Below are 21,643 nucleotides of genomic sequence, written 5' to 3'. Positions count from 1 at the left end.
TTCAAATTTTTTTTAAGGTTTGTTTAAAAGAATTAGAAATTTCTTTAAATTTATTTTAACTAACTTAGACCTTTGGTTGTAGTTATAGAGCTTAGTTGTGTGGAAATGAATTTTAGAAAATGAAAATTTAAGAATTTGACGATTATTATTTTTTTCAGAATTAAATTATAAGAGTAGGATTTTTCATAATTGTTTTGAAAGCAATTTGACTATTTTGAGGTTATAGGAAATTAGTACTCATCAATAAGAGTCCGTAGAATTTTTTGGTGAATTATTTGGATTCTTGAGCTATTTTTGGTGAATTTCTGAAGTTGGAGAAAATAGAAAATATGAAAATTTCGATAATTTCGATAAATTTCGGTAAATTTCGATAAATTTCAAAAATTTCGGCGAAATCTTCCCAAAAAATTATTAAATATATGTTTCGATTTCTACACCCTAAAAAAATGAAATTTAATTCCTAGGTTATAGTTAACTCCAGTTGAGGCTGGTCTTATCCATAAACTTAAGGAAGGAAGAGTCTGAATCGCGCGCCAATGTTTTCGAAAACAAGGAGAACTTGATAGTCCAATGTTATCCATTCCATACCTTTTTGTAAGGGCTAGATAGGACATTGTGAGGACAAAAATAGCCCTAAAATATGGATCATGTGCCTCGCACATGAGTATTTTAGACAAAAAATGTAACAGAAGTTAAAAAAGGATTAAAGTGATATATACTTGTGCAATAGTTCATAGTACATGAATTAAAGTGATAATCAGGGTATCATTCATAGATTATTGATATTATTAACTCACCTCAGCTGTTATAAGAATAACCAACAAAGACACTAATAGAATTAGAGCATTTCTCATAAAAGGACTCATTTTAAATGGGATACGGGAAATGACTAAGTTTTTTTTTTTTTGGACAAAGGGACAAAGAGCATGAGGAGACATATCTCTGTTTAATTTATAGTGCACAATTGAGGGTGCTGTGTTTCTACAATTTATTGAGTGTATATAAATATGGAATGAGTAAATTAATCATTTCCCTATTCTTCCAAGGAATTAACCCAACAATTTATAAAATAAAAAAAATTAATAAATAAAGAAAAAATAAATCATTTCAAATGAATTGATGTCTAGTATATAAGCTGGAAAATAAAAGTTGGGAAAAAAAATAAATCCTTGCAAATGAATTGATGCCAAGAAAAAAATAAATTATTTAACTCCGATCACATAGTCTGGTTTATACATGCTAAATCACATTCATATAATTACATGAAATGAGATAAACATTGGACTTTATTCTAGCTAGCAGCCTAGCATTATTATTTAAAAATTCAGAACCACATGAATAACATTAAGATAATGGTAAAACCACAAGGATGAAGCCCACAATTTGGCCTTTAATTTTTCACCCAATCTTTCTTCTTTTCAAATTCACCAAGCTTATTGCGATACAAGTATATTCCAGTCTCTCTTGCAGTCCACTTGCAATGAGCTCCACCACACTCGTCAATGAAAGAACCATCGTTAATAAATGCATCAAAATGAACATGGTAATTCGAGTACCACATGTCACAGTAGAAAAGTGTGGTGTAGGTCAAGCCAAACCCAAATTCCCAATACTCATTGGGAGGAAGACTGCGACGGCCAAGATCATCATCTCCAGATCGGCATCGGTAGTCAAGTTGTGTGTTGTTGAGATTGTTGGTAATGCCCACATAGTGCTTTTTCCAAGGTGGGAAATCTAGGGATCTAATTGGGCCAAAGGCTAAGGCAAGGAAGAGCACAACATAGTAAAACTGCCATATTGCTTTTGCCTTCATTTTGGTAACATGCACTACTCAATAGTTTGGCTCAGTATGCCTGTTCTAGCTGATTGTGTGTGCTTTTATAGTAAAAGAATGCCATTTGGTTCATGTTTGGTTGTTTAATTAATTAATTCGTTTCCTCTTCGATCAACTCATAATAATGTCTGAATATTTTAGAGGAATTTATTAGGGTATAGTTAAAAGATAATGATCGAGCTTACCTTTTAATATATGTACTAGATACATGTATAGCTAGTGAGCTAAATTTAGGAAAAAGATTGTCATATACATGCATGTTCCTAATATAAGAATCTAAAATTGGAGGGTGATGTATTCGGAGTTGTTGTTATCATATATATGGTAATTTTCTCTGGTCATATAGCAACATATTAAATGTGCTTCAGGCAAGAAAAGTTATAAATACATAATATGGCTGATTTAAAGTGATGACCTGTTTAACACGAGAGATATTATGAAAAAATTGATGTATTATGAAAAAGTTAATAAAAAGTTTCAATATTATAAATAAGTCAATACAAAATTTCATATCTCATATTAGTCAATAGTATATTTTGAGAAATTATACTTTAGTTAATGTCCTAGCTCATTTTAGTCACTAAGCCCAATTTACTTAAGGATGTCATGTATTTTGGTGCATTAGAAAATACTAATTTGCTCATCCATTTTTTACATTACTTATAGGCGTAAAATTATGACATTACTCTTAATGTAGTTTAGGGTATAAAAATAGAGTGCATGGTATATAAATGAGGTTTAGAGTTTAGAATTTGAGTTTCGAAGCCTATAGCTTGAAGTTAAACCCTAAATCATTTTGCTGCGTAGCAGTCAAATACAAATCTAAATATGAATAGTAATGCATGTTTATTAATTTATTGTAATTCATATTTTTTCATTTTGCTCAATAATGACTAAAATAAAATTATGAAAAAGTGCATTAATTAAAATGTAATTGTGAAAAATTTTATTGACTTCTTTATAATTAGTCCAATAAAATTTGTCCTATCATTTGCCTCATCTATCGGTGATGCACTACAAATAAAGATTAATAAAACATGATGTGTATTGTCCTAGAATCTTTAACAACCATACAATAAAAATAAAAAATAAAAAGTAGAAAAGGACCCCTAAATTATTTACCCTAAAAAAAAAAAAAAAAAAAAAAAAAAAAAAAGCAGAAAGAGTCCGAACCAAAGTAGGAGTAAAACTAAAAAAAAAAAAAGCTATTAAAAACCAGACCAAAAAAAAAAAACTGATATGGAATGTAAAAAGTCCGACCTGCCGGATTCGAACCAGCGACCTAAGGATGGCTATTGGAATAACCCGACTACAGTCCTCCGCTCTACCAACTGAGCTAAGGTCGGTTTGTTAAGAAGTGGGCCAGTTATTACTATATTACAAAAGTATTTCCACCGTTCGCAATTTAGATGCTTGGTTTTTTGGGCTTGGTCCATTGTGTACTCTCTTATTTCCCTCTTTTGTGGGCCTTATAGTCCTATGGACTTTGGTTGTAGCTGCTTGGATTTCTACCCAGCTACTCCTTTTTTGTTAATAAAAACTTCATTTATCCAGCAAACAAAATGGAAGTTCTTCTTTGACCCTCAAAACACCTTACGATTATTAATATTTTTCTTTTTGAGATGATTTATAATTTTATACCACTGAATTAGCAGGGTCCTTCTCTTAGTTAGATAACACAAAAACAATTATATTGAATGCTATATGCTTCAGATGAAAATAGTTTTAGCACCTGATCGATTTGCTGTCCCAATTGCATTTCACAGTCATTGCACTATGTTTTTATCTATAATTTTCTTTCCTTTTACTAGTGCCACATCTTGTGCTGGTACCAGTTCCAATATTAATTGTATGCCTTGTTGTTTTTCTTATATAAGCAGCTCTTTAGAAGTTGAAGCAGCGCCTAGAGCAGTTCTTCTCACAAGCTGATGGAAGCTGCTTCTGATTCTATTTTGTCAAGACACAAAGTGCCCCAATTGCATTTGACACTCATTGCACCAGAAAACAAAGACATATACAGAAATATGGAAATTAACAATGTATTTTGTGGTGAACATTTTTGTTTGATTATATACAATTAAGCTGGCTTTTATTAACTTCACCCTTAGTGTTTTGCCACCTGATATGGCTTGTACCATTAGTTTTCTTTAATTTTACTAGTGCCACATCCAATGCAGGTAACATTTGCTTTTGCTAGCTTTAATTGGATTTATGTAAAAAGTAATCTAAAAGAATGTTTCCTTAAAATAGGCAAAGTGTAACTGTAGTGCAACCAAATAGTGACACGTGTAACCTTTTAATGAATGGGAATTAACAGCTAACATCTTATGAATTCCCAACTTGGCAGATTATTGGTGCTAGCTGATGGTATTGGCACAATATTCATCCTTAAGGCATTGTATTGTGCTTTTTAATTGAACTTTTTAAAAATTGTAACATGCTCTGGTTCAATTAATGTCCCTAGCAAATAGTCCTTTCAATATTAGTGAAGGGTGATATATTGGTATCTAATCTTGTGTTGCAAATGTACATGCACTTTAATTAAGCCTGATCCTTTTCATTCTCAATGTGTCATGTAAATTGTAACTTATGCAGGGTCATGCCCAATATTAAAGGCCAAGATCCTCAAACTATTTTGTTATAGCTATTGTGTGTGACCGTAACAGCACGTGATATAATAACGTAGTATTATCAATTCACTTAAATTATAACACGTGTACAATCAATAATTTCTAAAACCCTAAACTTTAAAAAATACCGTTAAAATAATACTCGTGTTATAATTTAAGAGGATTGGTAACACCATATCATCATGTCATATGATGCTACAGTCACGTACAATAATTTTTCGCAAAATAGTTGTTTTTCAACTCAATTTATGAAAATTCTAAACGCTGAACATTCAAATTGAATTAATTTGTGGTACACAGCCTGTGAAAGCACAAATAGTTGGGATCAACCTTTGTACATGCTTCCAAGTTCCAATGATTGGTAAATTGGGAAATTTATTTAATTTTAACATTAAAAAAATATAGAAAATAAGGAAGGAGTGTAGTCGGATAAAATTGCCTCCCAAAAATAATAATCATAAGTTGGAATGTAAAAAATCCGACCTGCCGGATTCGAACCAGCGACCTAAGGATAGCCACAGGAATAACCCAACTACAGTCCTCCGCTCTACCAACTGAGCTAAGGTCGGATTGTTAAGAATTGGACGAAACAAAGATATATAAACGTACCCTTTTTTTTTTTACTTTTGTCATTTGTAGTGTAATTTACATATATTTGAGAAGCAGAGGAGAAAATCATTTTTAGGGGATTCCAACTACGAAACAATGCGTATTCTCAAACTTGATTGAATTTTTTAAAATTTTTATTTTTACTTGGTGTGAGCTTTTTTTCTTTTCTGTAAACTAAGGTCAAACAATTACTAAATATTTGGGCACCCAAGCTCAGATGATTGGTAAATGGAGTTGTAGCATGTGGACTATACAATCATTCAACAGACAATATGTGGAGTTTACAATCACACGGCTTTAGAGAAGCTCGAGGGGGGCAACTCATATGAGTTGTGATAGTATATTTTTATTTTCTATCAAACCATTAGATAAAATTTGCTATTGTTTTGTTCTTGAACATTTAGATCATTTCTCAGTTTAGGTGTGCCATCTTTACATAAAGGCCATATTAGATATTTTATCGAGTCTACCAAAGATTCATGAATTTTTATTTATATTTCTTTTTTTTTTTTAAGTTGTCATATATTTTTTATTAAGAATTTGAATGTTCTGTGCCCAAACAAAAAAGAATTCCAAAGTTATATTTTTTTCTTTTTCTGGTAAACAATTTGAAAGTTATTTCAAAGAAAAGAGACATTGAAGAACAGGATTCTTTTTTCTTTTTTTGGCCAACAGAACAAGATTCATGAATTGGAATATTTTCATGTTCGTACACAATACGAGTTCCAAAAGAGTTTAGTGGGTATTATGGGAGACATGGTAGAATATATAAATTTCATGTCTGGTTTTCCTTTAGTGCTGGTCCCTCTGGACTTCGATCCTCTTTGGTTTTCCTGGTCATACTTTGAAGGATGTCACATGCATAACTCTACCTTCCAAGAATATTACAATTTGAACGAATGTATAATTAAGCAAACTTCAAGGTGAGTGCCTCAAAAGGTAATGTAGAAACAGGAAGTAAGCAAGTACTCTCAAGACCTGTTTAGATTTCATCCTTCTCAGGGTAGTCACCAACCTGAAATTGACAAAATTTATGGCTTTCTTCAAATTCATAAAGAACCATGCAGAAAAATGCACAAAGGCCAATGAGAAGAGAAACCCTTTCGATTCATTAGCAGGGTCCTTCTCTTAGTTAGGTCACTCAAAAGCAGTTTCCCTCAACATAATAGGCTTCAGAATCTCAGATGGCAACGGTCTTTGCACCAGAATGGTGTATAACCATTTGTTCAGATACAGGGTGCCCCAATTGCATGTAACACATTGCACCAGTAAGCATACAGAAATATGGAAACAATATCTTGTGGTGAACTTTTCGGTTGATTACATACATGCTGGCTTTCATTAACTTTATTATCAGCTATGATTTATACCACTTTCAAATTTGAATATCTCTTGACACAAAAATTGACCAAGCCAGTCAATAAATTTGTCACCATTCGTGTGCTCATGAAACATAAGGTTGAACCAATACAAGTAACAGTAGACAGAACCAATTAGGGCAAGCGATTGTGCGTAATTGGTCAAACGATGTATCTGTTTTGTATTTTCGATAGGCAATCTAAAGTACTGATAACAACATAAAGGTTGTTCTATTTTTAGCAGAAAATGTTATTAGTACAAAGATTCTTTATAAAGTTGAGATGACATGTCATGTGTGTTACACTAATCCCACGCACTGCCCATGTATTTGGCAGCATGTAGTTCCCCGCCTATGGCATTTCATTAATTTATGTGGCATTGCCAGACAAGTTTGTAAGATAACTTTAAAACTCTTCTAGGGCCTCTTGCTCTAGGATCACTCTTTAAATTAAGGCAAGCCTTGTCATCATAGTTAAATATACATCATACATAACTTTTATCACAAGCACAAAAAGACATTATGAACTTTTTAAGTTTTGGACTTGACCAACTCATCATTGGTGGAATTCCTAAGCTGAGTCCACACTTTCACCTCTAGCATCACGTTCTAAGTCTTCTTCTTTGTGATAAGTCATCAAAATTTTATTGAAGAACAATCACATCTCCTAGGTTAAATTGTCAAACCATTATAGACATGAGAAAGATTCATATAATGAATTTGCCTTAATCATTGACTGACATATATCGTGAAGAATTTACCTTAATCATTGACGTATTTCTTAAAGATTTACCATAATCATTGACATATTTCGTGATTAATCATTAACATATTTCATACTTCTGAAACAGTTCCTCTCCTACAAAAATAGAACTCTCTCCTAAAAGAAATTACTAGATATATCACTTAGTTTTCCAATGTCAACATGCACTGAAAGATCTTGATATCGTTAATATGCTGATGCCACATTGAATGATGGTCCATACCAAGATGGATAGTAGGTTAATTGCCAGCATACCAAGGGCTCAAAGGTGAGCCCCAAACTATTCTTTTGTTCATGAAGTGGCTAAATGCCACTCATGGTGGCAACCTTAGAGCTAACAGGTCGTATTAAAATTTTCCTATTCCATGTCAAACAGCCAATGAAACCAAACTATAATATGCTCTGCATCTTGATAGGAAAATTAGGAAAAAAAAAAAATCAACTTAAAGTATTTCCAGAATATATATGAATACATACCTTTACTTTGTCTGGTCGAACCATTGCACCATGAAGAGGGGGACAATCGAAGTACTGTGTTCCTTTCACCCTAGGATATGAAGAAGAGGGATCTCAAGATTCTCGACCAAATAATATGCAGAAACAGCAAGGCCAATTTAAAAAAAGGAAATTCAAAATGTCAACTAATTGTATAGCAAAATCACCGCATAAAAGAGTTTGGTTATAAAGGATTTACAAACATATAAAAGTTCAATTAAAGTTCTCGAGCTATTTTCAAAACAATTTTAGTATCCTACTTTCTCCAGGAAAACTGTGAATTATATTATTTCATATGGGGAATTTTTTCCTTGAACAAGTTTTACTTATGGAAATAGCAGAACTGTCAGCCCAGTCAAGTGGTTCCTTAGCGATGTGGAACAACATCTAACAAGCAGATGGGTATATTTTATTCCATATTCCATATTCCAGCTTATAGCTAAAGTGTCTTAGGCTATTATGTTGAATCCAAGATAGGCACTTCTAATTGGTATTTTGTGTTTTAAATCTCTTCAGATTTTTTTTTTTTTTTAAAGAAACAAAATTTCTTCAGAATGTTAATACATCAACCACAACAGATTTCAGCTAAATCTATCTCATTCTTTTCTAAGTCATGTCATTGTACAAAATGTATTTTGAGCATGTAAAGAAAAAATTCCTTTATTTGAACAAGCCTGTCTTAAATTTATAAACAACCTTTAACTTCTACACATCAAGAAAAGATTTCTTTACAAGCACTTTCTGTCCTAACACTAAATGCCCCTATAATAATGAACAATATAAAATTTGATATGTTTTTAAGGATGAGAAACGTGTTAGGAAAAACAGAGCCGAGAATAGACAAATTTATATTATCAGCAAACGAAAATCCAAAAATCATCTTATATAAGAATCAGGAGCTCACTTACATGCCACCATGCTTTCCCAATGGTTCATCATATTGAACTCCAACCCAGAAACCAGGAGCCAGAGGTTCTGCCTGACCCACAAATTTAACAACAGCTCTTTTATCCCCTGGTTCAACTTCGCATCTATCTCCTACCTTCAGCATATTAAAATTAAGAGAATTGTGCCAGTCATGAGTATGTTTCACAATAGACAAGACAAGACAAACTGCAAGCTAACACATATTTTTATGAGAAAGATTATGCAAATTGAAGAATGGCACAATCCCGACACAAAATACAAGCAAATAGAGAAAAATAATCTCAAAATTTTAACAATATTCATATAAAACTACAGCTCAAATCTATCTTGAACGCTGAAGAAAATGCCAACTACATCGGGAAAATGACCCTACTAGACCATAATGCTTAAAAAGAACAATGTTGGTAGAACAATCACCAACTAATTGCAGAACACCCTAAATTATGTTATCAAACAAAGATCCCAAAGTTTATGTAATCCAAACTTTAAATCTTCAAATATTAAAGAAAAAAAAAAAGACAAATAGTGATTTCATTTTGTGGTATGGTATAAGTGCCACAAAGGTAACTAACTAAGTATTACAAATAAACCAGTCACTACTTAGCAATAAGCCAGTCATACTTTTAAAAGGTCACAAGCTTCTTTCAAAGGACTGACATTTCAACAATTACCAAGAACTGCTAATACAAGAGAGAGGTGGGGAGTTAACCGACCTTGATATTTGCACAGAGGGTTTCCATGTAGTTGTCTGGTATCTGCAAACACAATTTCAGTCAACCAATTATGAATCTATCCTGTCACTCCCACATGCAAGGCTGACTAAAAACAAAAGTTTGTCAATTTGATTCATGATTAACATATACCCAAAGAAGCAATGGCTTGTAAATTCACTTCACAGACAGTAATGTATATGCTTTGTAAAGGAATAACACATGAGAGGCTTACTTTATCCTCCAAAGCTGATGGGTTCTGTGATGCCAAATTTTCCTCAAATTTTCTATAAGTGCCTGAAACACACCATAAATATGTAAGTTATAAAATAAAATATTGACTAATAATAACCATATCAATGCAGTCTTGACTCGAAAATACATAATCTTAACCAAAAAATGGAAACACATGATGGATTGAACTAAACATACTTTACTACATTTTCATTTTCTCCTAACATGACCATATATCCTTAAATGGGTAATCGTTGTTGTACAGTCTAACATGTTATGTTGTTAGATTGACCGACCGCACATTCAAGCAAGCATCACGCCTTATCAAATGGGTTGATAGTAACAACATAACATAAGCTTAGTTTATAGTTTGGAAAGCTGAATAATCATTACCATCGCATTTCTCGTAAGCTTCTCGGGTTATCGAGGCGTCCACAAGCGCCCCACCAGAGTTCTCTGAGGAAGGGTCCAGGTCTATAACATGTAGCCGGTAGCTTCAATTTCAAACACACACATTGACAACAAAAATCACAAATTTGGCCAAAAATCAAAATCACATATTTAACCAAACCAAAATCACAAACAATGTGAGAGAGAGAGAGAGAGAGAGAATGACTGACCCGTCAAGAGGGTAATAGAAGCCGAGGGGCTTGGAATTGTCAAGAGGGGAATTGACAGAGCCGTCGTCGTGGACATTGGCGTCGGCGGCGAAGAGCTGAAGCGACATGGAATGGACACAAGTGCCGCATTTGCGCCACAGCTGGTCTTTGACGGCATCGACGGTGGTGTGGAGAGAGAAGCGGAGGTCGGCGGAGAAGGTTTTGAGGTTGGAGTGAGTTACACGGAGGAGTACGGAGTGGTCGTCGCCGCGGCCTTGGATGTTTGTAAGTTGATTGAGTCCATTTGGACAACGACGGCGACGAGCAGAAGAAGAAGAAGCGTGACGACGAGGACGAGGACGAGTGCGTTTATTGGTTGTAGGGTTTAGTGTCCGAACCAAACAGGCCATTGCGCAAATCATCACTTGCCTGACTCCCTCCTCGAACTCCTCTGAGTCAGAGAAGATAGATTCGTCAGAGGAGGTAGATTCCCATAGCATTTTGAGAAAGGGTCTTACTTTTAGCAGGAGGAGGAGGAGGAGGGTATTCTGATAATAATCTTTCCCCAAATCAAGTTTTGTTAGATTTTGAAAGACATACTAAGGAGGGAAAACTAAGTTTTGGAGGGAAACAAATAAATAAATATGATATTGGTTTGTTTTTTAAGTCCAAAATGAAAAATATTCTGATTGGCCGGCCCACTTACAAAAATACGGTGACTGGCCGGTCCATTTTAATGAGTCGAGTACTCGGCATCATCACTAAGCACTTAGTAGTTAGTACAACCCACTAAGCGCTCAGCAAAATATCATTGTATGCTCTGAAATTGACATTGTCAGATAGTGGCAAATCACTATTACTATGCGACAGTAGCAATTTAAATTACAAAAACACCCTATAAATGGAATTGGAGATGCTCTAAAATGAGATCCATGTCTTTGTCTTTTCTCTGTTTGTTTTTGTTTATTTGGATTTTTTTTCTTTTCTTGTTTAAGCTTAGACTTTTAATTGTTATACAAGAGTAGAGTGCAATACCCTAAATGAATTCGTGACATATTTTACTAGTTTTAGACTTTTAGTATGAATAAAGTATTAAAGTTACACAAACTCTTGCATTTATAATTTTATATTAAAACAAGCAAAAACAAATAGAGAACTTAATGAAATTAGACATAAGAATCCAACGATTAATGCAATGAATTTAACAGTTGGTGTCACATGAAATTTTTATCTTGGTGGGACCCTTAAACATATAATTTATTTAAGAGATATTTAGGTTTAAGTTTTTAAGAAAAATAATATTTAAATAGAGATCGGGAGTGTTTTAAAATTTGTAAGAAAATCATTTTAATTCATAATAAAATCTTTTTAATTTATAAAAAAAATCATTTTAATTCATAATAAAGTCCTTCTTCGATTTGAAGGATATTTCCCCTCCTAAAGTGTAGAGTGGACTTTGTAGAGGCTACATGTTAGATTTTAACTCCGAGATTTCGGACCCGAAATCTTGAAATTAAAACCTAACATGCAGCCATCAAAGAAGAAAAATAAAAAGACTTAATTAAAAATTCTAAATTACTATCAATCTTACTCTAAGAAAGACTCATAAAATGGACTAAATTCTAAATCTCCTTTTATTTAATAACATCTATGTTTGTATTGCTAAGTGCTGACTTAAGAAAAAAGCATTCTTTCACTGATCTTTAATTCTCTATTAATTTGCACTTTATGATTGATTCCTAAGGTGAAATAAAGCAAAATACTGAAAACATCCACCATCGGCCACACATTAAATAGAAGTCTAAGACGGCATAGTTTTGAAACATAAGCACAACATCAATAAACATAGCACAAAATCCAAACTCGTTAAACATTATGGCACTTGTAGTTGGTAGCAAGCATTCCCTTATAGAAGTTGAACATCAAATAGGTAAAAAAAATACAGAAGGAGAAAAATCATTAAGAGAGACAATTTTTATTTTTTTTTCTTTTTACAATGAAGGCCTACATATAGGGGCCGAAAACGAATTCAAGACAGTAAAAAAGAGAATCGATTACATTCCTAACAACGTTCCACAGAACCTGAACAAGCATATACAATAACAACGTCCTTTGACATGTTTTGCTTCATCTAACTTATCAGTTTCCTTGTCAAATTAAATTACCTAATGGTGTCAACAACGTGTATTCTAATAAAACAATAAAGAAAAGTTACAGAGTCCTATTCTGATGCCAAATCGAACATTTCACAGGCATTTGACGAAGAACAACAGTCTGGTACAGGGTTAACTGCTACATGTAAATAAATACTTTCAGCAACAAGCTTCATGGGTACACCATGATTTCATCCTGAACCATAGCATAGGTACATGGTAAGTCCTTCTAACCCGATAAATCAATTGGAGCCATGAAAACATCACAAAATCTCTACAAAGGTGTAATATTAAAGAAATAATACTACAAACCTCATCCAACAAGCCCATGATATGAGAAGTATAATATAATAGGAGTACAAAATCTAAAATTAATAGATCTTTAAAAAGAGAAACAAACCAGCTAGGCAGAGTGGTACGTCTCGCAAGCGGACAATGATGGCTGGTCCCTAGCATTCTAAGGCATATGTTGGGACCTAAAATAATAGAGACTGGTAACATTAGTAACCAGAATATTATTACAAAACCAAATTATCACATTTGAGTCATTGCTCAGCCCCTACTATAATCTAGAAATGTACAAGAAATCCAACAATGTTGCAACATTCACAAATGCTTAATTTCACAGATCAAAATCGTATTTCATCCAACAAAAGCATGCCATGAAAAGGCGTGTTTCAAGTCACAGTGAAATTCACTGATTTTTCTTTTTTTGTTTGAAAGGAACCAAAATCATTGTCCAACACAACTGTGTGACCTTAGGTTGCATTTGTCTCATAGAACATTTTTTCCTACGAAAAAATATCAGTTATAAATTTTGCTTTTCCAAGCTTTCAATTTGTTTGGTACTGATTTGAATTTTCTTGGAATATTATGTATATAAAATAATGGAGACAACCAATTTCAATTAATATGTTGACGTTTTATAGCTTTGTATCCTTAAATATCTCAAAGGTAAACACTAAAAAGCTTTTATTTACAGTTGTAGAATAAACAAATACTAGAATAAAAAATTAAGCACAAAAAAAGAACCTTCAGAACTCAGGAGAACGAACACTTGAGCAAAGTAATTGAATATGTAAAGGATGAATATTTTACTTTGATTTGTCAAGCAATTTTGAAAAGAAAAACAGGAAGGGAAGGTCTAATTTCACAAATATCAAGAACAATAAACAAATAAAACCCACCAATTGGGGCCATGTTGTACCTCAAGCATGTTTTCGTCAAGAAAACCAGACGTTGTATGACTCATGCCATGTGAACTATCATATTGGAGGATCCTTAACTTCCCTTCCTGCATCTCATAGCCCAAACACATTGTAAGTTCAGGAAATTAGCAGAGGAACCAGAAAACTAAAAGAATCATACTAAATCCCAATTGCTTACCTTAGTTCCATAGACAAGGCCACCTCCAACAGAAGGATGAAAACAAGCTACGTTAACCTCATCCTCCGCACTAGGGAGAACTCTCACGAGTTCCATATCAGAAACTCTATAGACCTGAATAATAACTCTGATTGTTAACATTTAAAAGGGATTTAAGCCTAAGTTCGTACCATACCAGCTTATACAGCTGTTCAACTGTAACACATTAAAGTGTATCACATATGGTAATTGGAAAGCTTAAAGTAGAACTATAAAGAATATTTAATATCAAATTTACAATAAAGTGGATATAAATCCATTTCATACACAAAGAATTTGGCTCCAAATGACTTTTAGTTGCACTAACGTCGTATGTATCCCATTCTAAGACTAGTGTAATCTAACTTAAGTTACATTTATTAGCCTCAAGGCTCAAACATACAATAAAATTTCATATCCTTGTCATTCCTTATTACAAGTAGATTAGATTTCATATTTCTAAAAGTTTCTGCATGTTATGTTTCCAGATTGATTGAAGCACCCAATTGAAATGAAACTTGATCCTTGATCGCATGTAAAAAAGCAGGGGGGGGTTGGGGGGGGGCAGGCGTATATACACACTTAATGTCCAGAATATAACTATTGAGTTGAATAAATCCAAGAACAAAGAATATAGATTTCATAAGAAAACTACAGAAGCTTACCTCCAGAATGGTGTAAATAGGCACTGTTGTCTCTCCATCAATGACAACACTCTTAAGAAGTGAACTGTGACGCCGGCCATAGGCAAGTAATATATGCTCAGACGTAGGAGAGAACTGCCACGGGAAATTCAATGAATAACTTCAATAAGTGTCTGATGAAAGTACAAAGCTTTCCTTGATTTAAAAACATAATTTAAAAAAATTAAAACTATAAAAGAATAGTTCACGACCTTTTGCATATACATGAGACAACTATTAGTGTTCTAACATCGGTTCAACACTTCATGTCAATATGTAGATATGTATTTAGCACATTTATGCATCACAGGCAATAAATTAAATGAGTGGTCTTGTGGTGTGAGTCATAACTTGAATGGAAATAAATGTTTTCTAAAGATATACAATGAATTATATGCATACAAGACAACTGAAAATATATGTTTTCTAAAGATAACGTATTACGATTTGAGAGAGAGAGAGAGAGAGAGAGATTTTACAAACAGGTCAACCCATAGTGCGCTTGCCATAATGACAGCGCATAGGGAGTCTCTAACGATTTTATTTTTATTTTATAATTTTTTTACTTTTTTGTTTCAGCCATTATGGCAGTACATAGGAAATCTAAATTATGTATCATCAGCCGTTGGCTGTTGAAACAACATAACCAGACTTTAACAAAAATCCGGACGTCTGGACAAGAGAATTCCACTATACATGCATACATACATATATATAATGTATGTAATGTGTATGTGTTCATATACCCCTACAGGACGAGACCATGCTTCAAAATTTGAGTTTTGTAGGGGCTTAAGCCTTATTTAAAATATAATCTAATGTCATTTTTCATATTCTAGGTACATAAAGAAATCTTAAGTAATCATAATTCCTAATCTCTAACTGCTAGGCACATGGGTGACAAGAATCATTGAGCTCTTATGCTGAGATTTTAAGGGATGCCCTCCATATAGGCAGCTAATCTTATTTTGCTGTTAAAAAATAAAGCATTTGAATTTCCCTTGGAGCTTTTATTTGGTCTTAGAAAAAAGAGTCGGAAAAACAAAGAATTTATTTCATAGTTGGCATAATCAATGAGAAATCAATGACCAATATGATCCAATAAAGCAATTACATCTCCAAAATTTAGCTGACCTGAATAGATGTTAAGCAATGGGCAGCTCTTATTGCCCGGGATGCAAGAACCATACCAAATCTACATAAATAAAAAGAACGTCAGACTGTAGAATGAAAGAAAATTTATATTGAAAGCTAAAGAGGAGGTAAGAAAATACAACACATAGATATAGGGAGTTTAAGCTTTACGTTGCCTCCTCAAGGGAATATATCCGCAGCTCATACACGACATGGTGAGCTGAAATTGGGTGTCGAGTTGGGGAAGTTGCTGCCCCTGTGACATCATGGTTGACCTGGCTCTGTAGTCCAGGATCAGCTTCCAAATGAGGCAACATACATGCAACACAGGCAGCTAAAAACCTTCCACAAGGTGAAAAATGAGCACCCATTTCACTGCAAGAAAATCTCAAGTAAGGATCCAGAACAGATATAGCTAGCAATAGTATCAAAGTTCAAATTGTCATGTAATGCTGAAAAAAAGTAGCCAAACCACTTCATGAGCATCAACTAATCAAGCTCAAATATTTGTTTGCAAAGATGTTATTACCAGTAAAAATAAACCACCAAATAAGAAAAATGTACTTGTTTACAAGACCTAAGAATAAGCTAAAAGACATGTCAAAGCTAATAAAGCAACAAAGTGCCGTGAAAGTTGAAAAAATATTACCTACAAAGTACGGCATGTGGAATGGTTAAGCGACATCTTTCTGCATCAAGGGGAGCACATGGATTTTTTGCATCATGTGGCCAAATTCTGAGCTTCACAGTGCAAGGTAACTCTGCAGCTGCTGCTGCAGCAAGTGAGTTGGCAAGTTCAGATTGGATTCTGCTCACAACAGGTTGAGTCTCACTTTCTCCATGTGTAATATTACTGAATCCAGCACCTTCATTAGACCCAATTGTCGACACCATATGAGAACGTGAAGTACGATGCCGGGAACTAGATCTTCCAGTAACCCTAGATTGGTTCACACTGGTTGGTATTACTGAGGAAGTGATAGGAGCTGGACTATCCATCTCACCATGTGCAGAAGGATTATCATGGGCAGCATCACTTACTAGCCGCATATTCCGTTGGCTAGCTTGGGTCTGACCAATTAACCATCCTTGCAAGAAAGGAAGTTCCCAATATGTTGAGTCACCAAAAGGGAAAATATGATTACTTCTTCCTTCTGCTTGCACTTCCATAGGCTCTAAAGTATCTATCGCAGATTGAGAAACTTCAGTTTCCATTTCACTTAAGAAAGGATTAGTTCCTGTGTCTTCTGGAGCTGGAGAAGAGCTATTAGGTTCAATAGGCGACAACAGAAGTTCATACTGCCCTGACGGAGTAGAATATGTTAGAAGCCGTACTGAAGCAGAAGGATCAACTCTCTGTTGTGCACTACTTGAACCAATGTCCACATCACTACGCTGCATAGATATTCTCCCATTATCTCTAGAAAATGAAGGCCATATCAAAAATGGTAAAGACATAAGAGGTAGTCCATCTGCCAAACTAGAACGATCACTAGAATGAGCATCTGCCAAATATACAGTAGGTGGAGGATAGCGCAAGTAACCCGGAGAAGTTGCAAGTGTCATTGAGGAATCTGATGAGTCGAGGTCATTCACCTATAAAACAGCAAACTGATAGAATTAAAAGACAGTTAATCCCAAAAAAAACACGATAATATGCTTACACAAAAATTCACCTCAGCAGTTAAAAGGAACGGAGCTGCATGCGGGTGAAAATGCACAGCCCGAAGCGAACGTCGTGTCTTCAGTACTATGGTTGGTGAGGATGACTCCCCTCTCCTATTGTAGTGCCATATGTATAACTAAAACAAGATTTCAAGGTTAAGGCCATTAATGAAAAATAAAGATAATTATGTAAAATTGCCATCTAAAAACTTACCTTGTGACCTGATGCAACAGCAAGAAGCTCCCCTTGAGCATGGAAAGCTATGGAAGCAATGGGACGCACTGTGTGGACGAAAAGAACACTATCAATCATATATCCTCTACAAAATTTTAATCATCTAAGAATTAATTGTTTGTAAACATAAATAATTACAGAAATCACGTGATCCTATACACTCTGCCGTTTTTGCATCCCACAAGCGAACTTCGTGATCCAAACTTCCACTAGCCAGTATGTCTGGATACAAAGGATGAAACCTAACCTGCAAAAGCACAACCAGCTAATGAGATGAATCCAGTAACTATGCTGAAGTGTCAGATCTCTTAACTAGTAATTTTTTAATCTTTTTAATGAATAAAACAGCTAGATTTAAGTGGCAAAATCCAAAACAGATTAGGATAAAGTAATCAAAAGACTTTTGATCAATGCATAAAACTTTTAGAAAAAAGGATTTTAACATAATAAACATAGCTGGTGTCATATATTTTTAAGCAAAAGAATATGGATGAAAAGGAATTTTAAGAGACACAACAGGATCTAGAGAGAAGATAATAAAGTTATTTTAAGTTAGTTATGAAAAGAGAATCCAGTATTTCAGGCGAAAGGACGCACATGTCTTTTTCCTTTCACTAAATCAAACTACGTAACTCCGAAAGAAGCCCATTCAGATAAAATATTATGATGCCTAAAGATCTTCTTTCTAGGCATTAGCAAAAATTTTAGGACAATATGAAAAGATCATCTAAAATAATAAGATTGATATGAAGCCATAATGGAATATTCAAGATAGCTTTATAGTGTTCAAAAGCTTCTTGAATGCTAACAGGAAAGAACTCTAGGATCAGCAATAGGAATGCCCGCAACCCCAAAAAAAAAAATCAATCCGCATTCTCACTGCTCTAACTGGACCAACAAAGTAAGGTCCATACAAACCACAGTATGTAACGGCAGAAACTTATTCAACCCTTTACTAACTAAGTCATGGCCCTATTTCAGGCTCACCAACTTGCCCATAATGGCAAAGGTCTCTGATATTAACACTTTCAACGCTTGGGATGGGAGCAGATTGAGGTAGCCTTACTCGGGGGAGTTCATATCCAATTTTTCTAGAGCCTGGTAATTCAGAGCTGTGGCTTGCCTCTTTAACACTTGTGCTTTTCTTAATTCTCATTGCATCTAAATGGTGCAAGGGAGATCAAGAAGAACATGACCAGGTGGAAGGAAATAGACATGACTTTTCTTGTATAAGAAGTCTCAGGTGTAAGGTGACCACCCGCAAAAGCAATCATTCAAAACTTTCAATCAATCAAAGTAAAGTTTGGATAGTTTTCGACTTACCACCCAAGGTGTCCTGCGGTGACCAGTCAACACTTTTAAGCAGCTCCCAGTTCGGCAATCAATAATCTTTACAGTATGATCTCCACTGCAGTTACAGTAGCATATTGCAAATTGGAAAAATGATACATGTCTTAGAATCAATGTGACTCAACACTAAGCTTTAGCCACACCCTATACCACAGAAAAAAGAAAAACTTACTGAGTAGAAGCAAGCGTCTTTCCATCTGGGCTGAAGGCTGCTGCAATAGTTGACCGTGGAGGAGGCACAAGCGGACAGTATTTGGCAGACAAATGCTGGAGTGACTCTGCCTCCACCCTTAAGTCAACACAGTTTCAAGACAACCCACCAACATAAAGATCAAACAAAATGCAAATAATCAAACAATAAAAAATAAAAAAACCAGTATGCTGTATTTTCATTGCATGAAAATTACTAGAGAGCAACTAAACAAATGGGGCCTCACCATGAGACAAGGCCATGTCTAGCATCTCTAGCTGCATTACACCTTGGGCCAACAGAATCAGAACGACACTTAGAAGCTTGCCCCCATAACTTCTTTGACGAATGCTTTGTTTGAGGAGAAACCTCTCTCCGTGCTAACAGTCTAAGGACATTGCTAACACTGCCAGTAACATCATATACGTGCACATCAGTTTTGACTCCAGAATTCCCACTGGGCACACCTTAAAATTATCAGTACCCAATTGATATTTCATTGACCATTTACAAAATCAACACCAAATGCAGTTCTAGAAGCAAGAAAAGTACTTGAAAAAACGGTAACTAAACAAAACCTTGGTATCTCCTCAATTTCCATCAATTTTCACCAAAGTAATAACCAATTTATATAAAGGCTGATTAATTGTAAAACCCAGTAAAGATTGGAGCTAATTTATTTACCGGATATCAAAAATTGATAGAATTAACATGTAGAACCTAAAATTAAAGCATAATTAGATATCATATGCAAAGGTACTAGCTGCAAAGCATCAATTTGGCAATTGAATTGCATGCAAACACATAAAAAAAAAACTATCCAAATCATCTAAATCCAAAAATGAAGTCTGAATTCACCTGTGCTTGCACGGATGGGCCTGAGGAACGCGCGGCACCGAGGTAGACGGAGCATTACTGGGCTCGTCGGCCCACAACGAACCTCCCCTCATAATTTTCCCGGGCAAATGTCATAATCTCATATTTTCCGGCATTCTAATGAAAAATTTAGATTGATAATTACAGAAAGCAACGAATTCTACATGCACATCAATAAAAACGCTGCAAAACAACCTAGGAGGAGCTAGAATTGGGTGAAACGAAGGGGTTTGAGAGGGTCCGATTCTGCGTCTGCGGGCGTTCGCGCGGGTTCGGGTTCGGAGCGAGAGAATCCGAGATCTCGTTGACGAGAATGGAATGCGAGAGCCGTCGAATTTGGATTTGGAATTTCGGTCGCAAAAAAAAAAAAAATTCCGTCTTGGGTTTCTGTGATGGGCGTTTGGGCAGCGAGGGAGGGAGGGACAAGGCGTCTGTCTAAGCTAGGCAGGCCCTAGGGGAGTTTTTTCTTCGGACAATAATGCCCTTGGCCTGTGGAGCTGACAGAGCTGTGGAGCATCAACGGCACGCGTTTTGGTGTCGTAGGGCGTAGAATGCCGTTCTGTGACTTTGTCTGTTAAACGACAACTACGGACTATTGTGGGTTCGGGATATCAGCTTAAATAGACTCCGGTTCATGTCTAAAAACGGGGATTTTACATTCAAAAATTCTGTTATTATCTTTTTTACCTACCTCGTTAGTGTTGTTCGTCTGTTATAGACATAAATTTACAAAATGCCCCAAAACTCTATTGACAGTTTTTAGTTTTATTTTAGTTTTTACTGCACAGTAGTTGCAGCAGATGTGGTTACTCAAAAACTGCAGTTACAATTGTGTTTCTTGGGTTATTAGGGTTTTACTTGGACGTGTGAGAATATATTTTAGCATTCATTTAATGAATGTATGGGTTTAGAATTTAAAATTTATGATTTTTATTAGAGATGCAGCCATACAGGGCATGTTTTTTTTTTTTGGTTACAAAGGGAGGAGGCCAAGGAAAGAGGCCTAGAGGGGGGAGGGGGGGATCGAAACCCGGTGAGGTGGGGGCAGCACAACTGCTTGGCCAACTGGCCTACCCCAAGTCCTCCCATACAGGGCATGTTTGGTAGACAGGATTAAGTGGGACTAAGGGGGACCGTCTTAAATAAGACATTAATCCTATGTTTGGTTGGACACAATATTAAGTTTAATGGGCTTATGAAATTCGATCCCACCAAAAACAGTTCCTTAGCCATTCTAATTTAACACCATGTGAAAGTAGCTCACTAAATAAGAGCTTTCCTTCCTTGCACCAACATGCCCCTCCTCGCCCCCACCCAGCTCTCCTTCACCCATCCCTGCCCCCACCCAGCACTCCTCTACCCCTCCCCTCCTCTACCCCTCCCCTCCCCTCCCCTCCTCTCCTCTCATCTCCTCTCCCTGCCCCCACCCATCCTCACCTCCCTCCCCTCCAACCAAGACTTGACCCGCCCCACCTCCCTCCCGTCCACCCAGACCTGACCCACCCCATTCAATCAAAACCCAGAAACCAAAAACTTCTCAGCCTAGAGAGTAGTGAGCTCGGGGAAGAAGAAAAGAATGGAAGAGAGAGGGAGATGAGAAAAGAGAGAAACTTGGAAATGAGAAGAAAAGAAAGAAAACAAAAAAGTGGGAAATAGTGAAGGGCATCACCAAACGTGGGACAATTTTAATCCAACTTAAGGCTATCTGAGATAGTCCTGGATAAGTTTAAGAAATAGTGAGGTCCTTAATAGTGAGGGGTACCAAATGAGTCCTTACATAGTACAAAAGTGTAAT

At 35.4% G+C, this 21,643-nt stretch overlaps 3 protein-coding genes and 2 non-coding genes across 9 annotated transcripts; all 5 read right to left on the bottom strand.

The window, feature by feature from the left end:
- Positions 1-1,390: 1,390 nt before the first annotated feature.
- Positions 1,391-1,813, bottom strand: LOC147293718 (S-protein homolog 2-like). The gene has a single exon (XM_086231118.1). The coding sequence runs from the start codon at positions 1,811-1,813 to the stop codon at positions 1,391-1,393; it is 423 nt and encodes a 140-aa protein (XP_086087244.1).
- A 1,275-nt stretch (positions 1,814-3,088) lies between these two features.
- Positions 3,089-3,180, bottom strand: TRNAY-GUA (transfer RNA tyrosine (anticodon GUA)). Its single transcript is given in 2 exon segments — positions 3,089-3,124; positions 3,144-3,180. It is a non-coding gene; the product is annotated as a tRNA-Tyr (tRNA).
- A 1,761-nt stretch (positions 3,181-4,941) lies between these two features.
- Positions 4,942-5,033, bottom strand: TRNAY-GUA (transfer RNA tyrosine (anticodon GUA)). Its single transcript is given in 2 exon segments — positions 4,942-4,977; positions 4,997-5,033. It is a non-coding gene; the product is annotated as a tRNA-Tyr (tRNA).
- Positions 5,034-5,808: 775 nt separating this feature from the next.
- On the bottom strand, positions 5,809-10,672 carry LOC147293715 (tubulin-folding cofactor B-like). The gene is made up of 7 exons (XM_086233774.1): positions 10,180-10,672; positions 9,953-10,053; positions 9,561-9,622; positions 9,329-9,370; positions 8,597-8,730; positions 7,671-7,740; positions 5,809-6,088 (listed from the first exon to the last, which is right to left on the bottom strand). Exons 1-7 carry the CDS (start codon positions 10,656-10,658, stop codon positions 6,056-6,058), a joined length of 921 nt encoding a protein of 306 aa, XP_086089900.1. The 5' UTR covers positions 10,659-10,672; the 3' UTR covers positions 5,809-6,055.
- A 1,355-nt stretch (positions 10,673-12,027) lies between these two features.
- LOC147293714 (uncharacterized) lies at positions 12,028-20,280 on the bottom strand. 5 transcript variants are annotated; one of them, XR_015120537.1, is made up of 15 exons: positions 19,831-20,280; positions 19,220-19,429; positions 18,955-19,071; positions 18,756-18,840; positions 17,571-17,679; positions 17,412-17,479; positions 17,209-17,334; positions 16,182-17,128; positions 15,704-15,907; positions 15,533-15,593; positions 14,381-14,494; positions 13,698-13,811; positions 13,499-13,605; positions 12,712-12,787; positions 12,028-12,507 (listed from the first exon to the last, which is right to left on the bottom strand). XR_015120537.1 is itself a non-coding variant. In XM_086233194.1 (15 exons), exons 1-14 carry the CDS (start codon positions 19,920-19,922, stop codon positions 12,761-12,763), a joined length of 2,361 nt encoding a protein of 786 aa, XP_086089320.1. In that variant the 5' UTR covers positions 19,923-20,279; the 3' UTR covers positions 12,029-12,507; positions 12,712-12,760. The 5 variants fall into 5 exon arrangements, 3 of the variants coding, with proteins under 3 accessions (XP_086089321.1, XP_086089320.1, XP_086089322.1); XR_015120538.1 differs by having other exon boundaries at positions 19,220-19,378; XM_086233194.1 differs by having other exon boundaries at positions 12,029-12,507; positions 13,519-13,605; positions 19,831-20,279.
- Between the last annotated feature and the right edge of the window lie 1,363 nt (positions 20,281-21,643).

This window comes from Dryas octopetala, chromosome 2, assembly GCF_963921425.1.
Source record: "Dryas octopetala chromosome 2, drDryOcto1.1, whole genome shotgun sequence".
NCBI classification, from domain to species: Eukaryota; Viridiplantae; Streptophyta; class Magnoliopsida; order Rosales; family Rosaceae; genus Dryas; species Dryas octopetala.
The sequence above is the reverse complement of the archived record's forward strand: the minus strand, read 5'-3'. Positions and strand labels throughout refer to the sequence as shown.

What these genes read in the sequence shown, in the direction of transcription:
- LOC147293714 (XM_086233194.1), bottom strand. Translation starts at nt 19,922, where the DNA reads ATGAGGGGAGGTTCGTTGTGGGCCGACGAGCCCAGTAATGCTCCGTCT. An exon ending in ACCGCAGGACACCTTGGGTG is followed by an intron (nt 17,680 to 18,755) that starts GTAAGTCGAAAA and finishes GTGCTTTTGCAG; the next exon opens with GTTAGGTTTCATCCTTTGTA. An exon ending in CGTTCCTTTTAACTGCTGAG is followed by an intron (nt 17,129 to 17,208) that starts GTGAATTTTTGT and finishes GCTGTTTTATAG; the next exon opens with GTGAATGACCTCGACTCATC.
- LOC147293715 (XM_086233774.1), bottom strand. Translation starts at nt 10,658, where the DNA reads ATGCTATGGGAATCTACCTCCTCTGACGAATCTATCTTCTCTGACTCA. An exon ending in CATCAGCTTTGGAGGATAAA is followed by an intron (nt 9,371 to 9,560) that starts GTAAGCCTCTCA and finishes TTGTGTTTGCAG; the next exon opens with ATACCAGACAACTACATGGA. An exon ending in TTGGGAAAGCATGGTGGCAT is followed by an intron (nt 7,741 to 8,596) that starts GTAAGTGAGCTC and finishes TTCATATCCTAG; the next exon opens with GGTGAAAGGAACACAGTACT.
- LOC147293718 (XM_086231118.1), bottom strand. Translation starts at nt 1,813, where the DNA reads ATGAAGGCAAAAGCAATATGGCAGTTTTACTATGTTGTGCTCTTCCTT.